This window comes from Poromitra crassiceps (genome assembly GCF_964638095.1).
Source record: "Poromitra crassiceps genome assembly, contig: HAP1_SCAFFOLD_1373, whole genome shotgun sequence".
NCBI lineage: Eukaryota > Metazoa > Chordata > Actinopteri > Beryciformes > Melamphaidae > Poromitra > Poromitra crassiceps.
The window spans coordinates 23,191-33,084 of record NW_028151038.1 but is presented as its reverse complement, the minus strand read 5'-3'; the positions used below and the strand labels follow the sequence as shown (position 1 = coordinate 33,084).

General features: G+C 45.1%; 1 protein-coding gene across 1 annotated transcript; it reads right to left on the bottom strand.

Moving 5' to 3' along the window:
* Window positions 1–492: 492 nt before the first annotated feature.
* LOC310771846 (ribonuclease P protein subunit p29-like) lies at window positions 493–4,282 on the bottom strand (the record flags this gene model as incomplete). The annotated part of the gene is made up of 7 exons (XM_083664358.1): window positions 493–655; window positions 1,514–1,615; window positions 2,807–2,868; window positions 2,989–3,066; window positions 3,180–3,409; window positions 3,897–3,952; window positions 4,237–4,282. 7 exons carry the CDS (start codon window positions 4,280–4,282, stop codon window positions 519–521), a joined length of 711 nt encoding a protein of 236 aa, XP_083520484.1. The 3' UTR covers window positions 493–518.
* Between the last annotated feature and the right edge of the window lie 5,612 nt (window positions 4,283–9,894).

The following is a 9,894-nucleotide window of genomic DNA, read 5'->3' as shown; positions in this document are numbered from 1 at the left end:
GCATACACTCTCCCCCCATTGGAAACAACTGAAAAAAGACGCTGGACCTGAGGAAAAGACGCTAGGTGGACACAGGCCCTAAGCCAATGATACTGATTTGAACTGTGAAACCGTATAAGCCAACGATACTGATTTGAACTGTGAAACCAAAACAACTTCAAGCTGGCTGGATAACTCACTAATCGTGCTCTGTGAAATCCCCCCCCATGTCTTTAGCAGCTTCGATTCCTCTGCCACTCTCTTCCTTGTTGATCTGGAATGACTCAGGAATTACCGGTGGCTGAGATTTCTGCCGTTCAAATCGCACGTTCCAGCACATACTCTCTCGGAGCAGAAACTCCCCGCCCACTGGAGTTTCAGGCCTCTCTCTACTTTAACTACTCCTCGACGACTGTAAAAAATTGATTTTCTGTCAATTACAAGCCACTGTCCATGCTGCTGCAAATCCTACTGGATTTGGATGAAAGTTGCAGATGACTTCATGTCCCTTTCTGAGCCACGTCGCAGTGCGACCACCATCACAAGTCAATGGTCCCTTTGAGTTTAAACTTCTTGACGGAGCGCTCGCTGGCGCGCTGTTGGAACTTGTTTCCGTAGATGTGGGAGACGAAGCCGTTGATTTCCACCGCAAACACGCTGTTCCTCTTGGGGATCACTGTCGCAAAAGAAAGGGACAAAACATCTTAAGAGACGTCCGAGAGCGCCAGGTTTTTCATCACAAGTCTGATCGCTGTGTTGAAACCTGCTCTGAAAAGACAACAAGAATGCGGGGGGGGGGGGGGGGGGGGGGGGGGATAGCGTGGGAGATACTGAGGGAACTGAGGGAGATAGCGTGAAGCTCTCTAAATAAAACAGCTGTTGAGTAGGGATGTCCGATATTATCGGCCTACCGATATTATCGGCCGATATTAGCATAAAAAAAATCGATATCGGAAAATATCGGTATCGGTTTTCATGCCGATTTTTTTTTTTTAAATACAAGGGGAGTCTCACTGAGAGCAATGCTCTCTTTTTCAGGAGTGCCCTGTTCACATTCACACACACATTCATACCTGGAAGCTGACCAGTACAACCACAGTCTGATCTGTTGGCCACTGAGCAGCTCCACTGGAGCGGTTGGGGTTAAGGGCCTTGCTCAAGGGCACCTCAGAGGTGGTAATGAGGGAGGGGCAAGCGCTGCCTTTTCACTTTCCCCACCCAGATTTATCCTGCCGGTCCCGGGGATTGAACCGACGACCTTCTGGTCACAAGCTCGCTTCTCTAACACTTACAACTTTAACACAACATGCATATTATATATTAAACTCTTCAGCTACATTAAGCTACATTATGTAACTTGTTACGTGAAATTTTGGTGGAAAAAAAGCCCTCTTATATCGGTATCGGTTGATATCGGTTGATATCGGTATCGGAAATTAAGAGTTGGACATTATCGGATATCGGATATCGGTAAAAAAGCCAATATCGAACATCCCTAGTGTTGAGTGAGTGAGAGACATTCAGCTGGGCAAACCTTTCAGTCTGTCCTCTTCGGTGATGATCTTGAAGACGTGTTTGAACTCTTGAACCAGAATCCCTGTAGTTCCAACATATGACGGGCATCTGGACCGAACCACTGTGGAAAACAAGACAAGATGCTAGTAAAGTGACAAAGATAGGAAGTGCTTACAGAAATACATCCAAGTCATGGTCGACAACCAATTGTTAACATAGCAACACTTGGCTTAGACACTTGTAAGTCTATTCTGTTATTGTTTAACGTTTTTTGTGCGTGTAAATTCATCCTTAATTAGTGTTCCATGATGATCTAAATGTTTCAGCGGCTTTTCCACCCTGATAAGATTAAGAATAATGTTCTGGGGGAAACACTGAAGTATTGAAATATTTTGACATAACAATGATCGATTGAATTTTGATATTAGCCTTAAAGGGATACGCCAACATTTTGGGAGATTCGCTGCCACTTTGCTAGTGCTACAATAGAGACACTGCGGAGCGCGTCATCATTCAGAAACCACACCCAAAATGGGGGGAAACAAAAACTCCCCCCCCAATCCTGGCGTTCTCCCTTTTTTTTTTACCTTTATTTAACCAGATAAGTGCGTTCCCCTATGTCACGTGTTGCACACAAAGATCATATATCTGGAAGATGAACACTCCAACTTACTTCCTTGACAGCTAAACCCACATTTTTCTTCTCGCCAATTCTCAACAGCTTCCTTGTTTTGCTCGGGAGTACAAAAAAAACTTGAATTGGCGATTTTTTACATTTGTTGTCTGCACAGCCCACCACACAACAGCTTTTAGCTATGTTTAATTCAAGGAAAATGATGCTGGTGTATGGCAGTGAATGGAGAGCTTTCCCCCGTGATGGCCGTGGCCTATTTCATGCAGTGTCTATGGTAGTGAATGGTACAGATTGCAACAGCGCCAGAAACACCCACATGTACATGTTGTGCCTCGTGTACTCACCACGCGATAAAATAATAATCCAAAGTTACTGGAAACGGGCCATTTTCAAAGTAAATCTACACACCGAGATCTAACAAAGATTAACCAAACTAACCAAGAGTAACTGAAGTTACTTCCTTGTTTGCCATGAGGCGCTGTACACAGCGCAATGCGCAGTTGCCGCTAATGGGCTATATTGTGTGCATTGCTTGGCCTTGTATTAGCGCTGTTGCAATTCTAATTAATTATCTCCACCTCTGCTCGTTTGCATGCGGCGAAGCGGTAATCAGCTTCGCTCTGCGGTGGGCCATCACAGAGTGGGATTTCATCACAGAAAGCAAAAGTGAACTCCTACCTGTGATAATGGCACCATGGAAGTCTGCCTTCAAAAGCTTCTGCTGAACAAAGTGTGGACTGCTACAAAAGTTAGAGGTTTATTAGAGATGTAACATGACTGGTAACCAAGCAGAGATAAAAAGACATTTGAAGTGGTCTCTAATGGGCGATAACACCACTGAGCTCCAAACCGATACTCACCAGGATGGTTTCAATCCATTGCACAGGTCAATAATGTATTGTCTCCATAGGTTATGTAGTGGCAGGAAAAGTTCATATCTAGAGTTGAGAACATACAACAGTTAGCTTACGGCTAGTGTAGCATTTTAACAGTAAGAAATTATTAGGATGCAGCTACTGTGACAATTCAGATTTTTTGATTACCAACCAACCTCTGGTGTTCAGGCTTGATGTGGAAAACCTTCAGTTCTCTCTTCTGTCTGGCGTTGAGCCCTTTGGCTTTCTTGCTGTTGCTCTTCTCTTTCTTCTTCTTGGGCCGGGCGTACTCCAGGATCACGGCTTTGTGAGCCAGAAGCTCCTTCAGATCCTGCTGTGACTTGGACTGGATGCTGTTCCTCAGGAAAGCCTGGACGAAAGTGTCTGCTTGAGAGTTCGTTTGAGACTGGAGATGAGAGGGAGACGATTATGAAGTTCACACAGGTTATTTGGTTTGAAATTTACTGTGGGAAAAATCCATATAGATTTTCATCGATATTCATATGCATTCTAATGGAATACTTTTTCAATGAGTCTGGCTCACCAGACGCAGCACAGCCCTCGGCACGTATGGCGAGGGCTTTGACGCTGTAGCATGTTTTCCACATTAGTTTAACTCTGCACTACTCTTACTACTTTACTACTAACAGTGAACTACTCTTATTTACTTGATATACTGTTGTAACCACCAGCTGCTGCTATAGTGCACCATGTTTTGATTTTTTGATCAGATCTGTGATTGTTTTGATGTGCTGTGCCTATTTTGATGTCAACAACAATTATTTTTCTACCGAAAACTAATTTCCCCACGTGGACAAAGTAGCTACTACTATTACTTACTGATGGGCGGCATTATCTCTCAGAAGTAACTGATAAATAATCTGTCTGCTCACCTCAACACCAAGCATCTTCTCCAGGTCAGGAGGGAATTTGGCTCGAACAAGTCCATCTGTGGGAAAACACATGGATAAAACATTAATTATTACATTGCCCACATTATCCTACTCCAAGACAATACAAAACATTTAAATTAGAAATGTCTTCGTGTATCACCAACAATGGACAGATAATATGCATTTTACAATTAAACCCCCAGTTTCTGTAGACTTGACCTGATGGCTGATACTCTCCATTCTTTTATAGGCTACAAGTTCCAACTTGTCCAGAGGCGTCAAGCCAAAAGTCTAGTAATGTAATGTCGCCTTGCTTCGACAAAGCTATACATTATCTGACCGAGGATCTTTTCTGATTCCTTAAGAGCCACCCCTCGATTCGGCATACTTAAATCGAAAAAGCACCCATAAAAAAATACTTTTTAATTTAGCTAACGCTAAATTACACTGCTCACTGACGTACCACCATGGATGTATTAAAATAATACCACCCTTAGTGGTGTATTTTGGTCGAAGAAGATCGTGGGGAATTGTAATTGTATTACAATTACAGCTGCTTCGTAGATTGGATGCATGCCGAACTGAAAAGCAGATCATGTTGGTTTAAAAAGGCTATTGAATGATACAGTAGTAGGCTATGTTATTGTATGTTATTTTGCAGAAAAGAAAGGCAACATTAACGCTAGCTAAATTGCTGGAGGTTCAGGCAGCATACGAGCGAACATTAACTGTCTGTACTCTGTTATGTAGCGTTAGGCACTTGTATTTTAGAGCGATATTACAGAGCTGTCTTTGAAGATTAAACTCACCGTCCATTAGACACCCTAACTTCCAGTCACTTCCTGTATCTGTGCCACTTTCACGCCCCCTTAGGAGACTGGTCAGCCAATGAAGTTTCATAATATTGACAGACAGCCAATCACAAGCCGAGAACCACGCCCATTTAGGAGATCGGAAGAGTTCAATTTCTTACAAGTGGCGGAGCCGAGTAGCCTGACTCCGCCAGATGGGGGCGGCATTGTTCCACAAATTCACAATCCCACCTCCAAGCAGCCTATATTCAACATGGTCTGTAACTGTAAACACACCATCTACCTGAGTGAGCTACAATCAGACACAATTCAGACACAAATGGTTTCCAAGGTAGTGTTTTTTTATTCATGGTTGAAAAAGACCATGAGAGAAAAAGAGGTGGTGGTATTAAGTCTGTAGATGGTACAGTATAATGACACATTTAAATGGGAACAAAGAAATAATCAGACTCAAATGAAAACCATGACTATATACAATACACAATATATACAATATACAATATAACAAAATTGAAAGAGGCCGTTAAGTCGACGGAACAAGCTCTATGCATTTTAACGCCATGCAGTCCTTCACCTATTGTAAAATAAGCCACTTGTTGTGGCGTTAACAGAGGCCGGGGGTTTGTCAGGCATCTCACATTAGGTGAAACGTGCCATTCGCTGTCTCAGGCAGTGGCGCCCGTTCAGGTCACTGTGTGAACTGTTGCTATATTTGCAAGCACATCATTGATCACACATCAATGCCATTCAAAACAGAATTGCGTCCCCAATGTCCACAGTGTCTCGAACGCAAACCGGAAAGCAACAGATACTCATTGAGAAGTGGATTTGTTTTGAAGTGGAGTTTTACACAGGAGAGTCCAGGCTGAGGGGCTCTGACATGCAGCATCATAGTAGTGATCATATCATTCACATGTTTTGTAACAACTGTATCTACTCAATATGATGCAAAATGATACGCCATGACATCTAGATGCAGTTCCCATGTGGTTTTTTAAAAGGCGGTGGTTCACAGTGCTCTCTCACAGACAGTAACAATGGCTCCATCCACACCGTGAGAAAAAGCTGAATAAAACTATATTTCATTATCCGCAAACAAAGCCAATTATCAAAGATAAGACATTTGTCACGGCTTTCTGCCTTTCACTGAGATGGAGAGAGAAACTAGGGAGCAAACGCCAAAGAAAATTAAAATGGAGAATCTTTTCTTTTATACATTCCTTCACTGAGCAAGATATCAGAGGCTACCAACTGTCCTCAACACCTGAATCCACTAGCAGACTTTCCATAGAGTATCACTTGTGGAAGTACCAACACGCACCTAGTGATGTTGGGCCTGGTGTTGAAGCACCAGTCAGAGTGCTACTTGTTATGATTCCACTGTGTGAAAGGTTCAAATAATCTCATAAAGCTCAAAGCACTAAAACAGCGTGAGTTCCAATTATAATAATAATTGCAACAAAGAATGGATTTTGGACACATGAATATGGACTTAAACAGTATTTTCCATCCACTGAAGATCGCCCTACTGTGGTTCTACTCGCCTGTGCTAATGTGTACTTACACTGCATTACTATGCAAGTTGTAGCTTTCACTGTCAAAATTGACCACCGGTTAAATGAGAGGATACAAGCTACTGTTTTTGCATTCCTTGTTTTTAAAAGACACTTGGACATGTTTTCGATACAATCCCAATACATTCTAGTGGTTACATCAGTTTGAGTAATATTCTTAAAAATAAAATAAAAATAAACAAGAGCAATAAAAGCCCACAAGCTCACATCAGGTGTGTGAGGGAACCTTAAGTAGTAGACATGCGTAGAAGAAAGCCACTCCGATGGACCGGAGGAGACAGAATGCATCACTCGCTCACAACTAAAAGCAACGATTCATTAAAAACCTTCAAGCAGTTGAGCCTTTTTAAACTATATACAAAATTGGCACACGCTAACAAAGAACAACAGGTTAATTAATGAGCAGAGACGAATGATATCAAAACAAGGAAAAGCAGAAATGTGTGTAAGAAGTGTGACTTTGCTCAAACGGTGCAATGGTCGCAGACAAACAGCAAAGTGAAAAGAGGCAGAAGCCAGCCGTGAGGACCCATTCGTTATTGGCCCGATCTAGTCTGTCTTTTCCTCGTTCTTCTTTATGGAGGAAGGAGTGCAGAACTCCTTTTTCTTTTTGGAGGGCGACTCGTCGCCCGCCTGGTCGCCCGCGGGCTCCTCACATTAGGTGAAACGTGCCATTCGCTGTCCCAGTCTGAGGCAACAACAGAGGCGGGCTCGGGGGCGGAGGAGGAGTCTTCAGGCAGGAAGTGCGGGGGCGTCGGGCGCGAGCTCGGGAAGGGTCTGTCTCAGCGCCCGGAGCTGAGTTTGGGGCGACTTGGCTGCCATTCTGGGTCGGGGTGCCGCTCCGTCAGGTCCAGTTTCTCTGTCACAACAGCTCCATTAGGCCCGCCTCGCAGGCCCGGTACTCGGGGCCGAACGGGGTTCTTCTTGTGAGTGCCCAGGAGAGCGGCCCGCAGCCGCAGGCAGGGTGCCGGGAGGTACTGCATGTAGCAGTTGTAGGCCAGCGCGGCCAGGAAGAGGAGGAAGAACAGGAGGAAGAGGAAGAGCAGGGCCGTGCTGTTGTGCTGCAGATATTCGGCTGCCGGGTCCTGGCTCTCCGGGGAGCTTGGGGGAAGGTGCTGCTTGGGCTGGACTCTGATGGTGCTGCTGGGGGGCGGGGTTAGTGATGAGTCAGTTTGGGGTGGGGAGGTGACGAGGACTGTGGCTGTGGAGCTGGGGGGGGCAGGGACCGAAGTTAGTGGAGGTCGGCCCGTCTTACCATTACTCTCAGAGGCCTGGCACTGGTTAAACCTCGTCTCCGGGGGTCGCGGGGTAGTGATCCTGGACAAAGAGAAAACAGACATTATTTGCGTGTAGAGGTTCATACAGTAATGCCAGATGCTGTATCACTTCCTCTTTAAAGCAATATTCTACTTAGTTTTAACATGGGGGTTAGTTAAGCAATATAGCATGAGAGCCAGTGTGTTGTGGCAAATATATCCCGCTGCTCAGCTGTTATCCCACGAGGCCGCAGGCAGAGTGGGATAACTGCTGAGCAGCGGGATATATGCCACAACACACGCTGCTCGAGTGCTATATTGCTTTTATAAAACGGTTTCCAAGTATGATAATATAATAATAATAATAATACTATAAGTCCGACTGGCATGTCATTCTGATAGAGTCAGTTGAAACACTACTGTAAGGCGGGACCGCAAGAACGTGCGGGTGATTTGATTGGATCGTTCTGGAGACTGAAGTTGACATTGGCCAATCCTGGCGCTTGCTGAGAAGCTGAGAGCTTTCTGGAAAGCCTGACACGCAGCTCGAGCGCAGCGCTGCATTCTCAGCGCTGCATTCTCAGCGCTGCATTCTCAGCGCTGCATTCTCAGCGCTTGCTGAGAAGCTGAGAGCTTTTCTGCAAAGCCCGACACCAACTAACGTTACGGGGTTAAATGCGGGGTTAAATGCGGGGTTAACAGCCTTTTTTTTGCAAAGAAGACATTAGCCCGCGTCTATTCTTGTACAAAACATAATTTTCTGCGAAGTATTAGTAAAGTTATAAGCGAAGATCGATTCACAAGGATCTGACAGCTGTCTCCGCCATTTGTTTTTTCTACATTGTCATTTGAGGTAACCAAAGCCTTTTAGTAAGAGAGTTGCCATGGCAACTCAATAACCCATGGCCATGGGTTATTGGAGTGGGTAGATAGATAGATAGATTTTTATTTCTGTGTCATGCACCATATTCAAGGTGCCCAGCCTGTCTGGGCTTACAAGACACAAATCATTCAAGTTCAACAATACAAACAAATCAACAAACAGTGGGTTACTGGATTTATACAATGGCTGTGAACCAATCAGATTGCTTGATTTGAGAGAGCCATTTTATAATATATTTTATTACATGGCTTTGTTGAATACTCTTTTCTGATTGGTCAATCACAGCATTCTACGGTCTACCGCTGCTAGGTATAACAGACCGTTGCTATGCACGCCGTTCTGAAAGACTGGAGGACCAAGTCCAGTCATATCAATCTGCAGAAAGAAGTCCGGTAAATTTAGCTCATTCGCGACACCCGGTGGCAAAAAGTGTTACCGTAGCTTTCTTTAGTACGTAGCCGTGTAATAAGCGGTAGAATGTACAGGGAGCCGGTCATTATCATGAAATAAACCCCATAGGGTGATCAGGACCCTTAAATATTATGTTCATGGCTGTCAAGTGCAAACAAGCCCCATGTTAAAACGGAATTAGTTTGTTATCCAAGTTAGTTTGAACATTGGGGTTGTTGTTAAAGCATTAATATTATTATACTTTAAGCTTGAGGATGACACAGATTCCGCCCCTCTCTCACCTGGATTGTATTCGTGACAGCTTTGGTGAGAACGGCCATCTTGCACGCCACGGTCTTCAGCCCTTGATTGAACAACGGCCATCTTGCCCGCCACAGTCTTCACCCCTTGTTTGAACTGTGCGATGTCCGGGCGGGTGGGGCGTACGCTGTGTAACCCTGACACTCCTGGAGAGGAGAGGAGGAGAGGAGAGGGGAGGGGAAGGGTGGGGAGGAGAGGAGAGGAGAGGGGAAGAGCAGAGCAGAGGAGAGGAGAGGAGAGGAGAGGAGGGGAGAGGAGAGGAGAGGAGAGGAGAGGAGGGGAGAGGAGAGGAGAGGAGAGAGTCAGCACGAGCCAAAACATTAACGGCATCTGCTTTCTCACAGGAGTTTGAATTGCTAACAAACGAGCAAATTTCACAATCCACTGTGTGCACTGTGCGCTCGCTCACTCACTCACTCACTCAGCTGTGTCAACTGCTCTCTTACCTGTGCGGTCACTGCCGTCCCCAAACAGTTCTTGAGTAGCAGCCATGTTCTTCAGTGTTTCGGACCGGAGTTCAGGACGGCAGCTGATCTTTGTGCAGCTGTATTTGATCCTGACAGTCTGGAGGGAAACACAAGGTGTTAGTAGGTCCTGCTCAAAACAACATTTCATCTTATTCACACTTCACTGTAGGCAAACCAACTCACCGGGTACTTGGCGGTGCCTTCGTTCAGCCGCATCACATTTTTTGCAATGAGCTGCATGATGGGCCTGAGGTGTGCCTCGCTGTACCTGGACTGGCGTTGTTGGAGGGAAGAC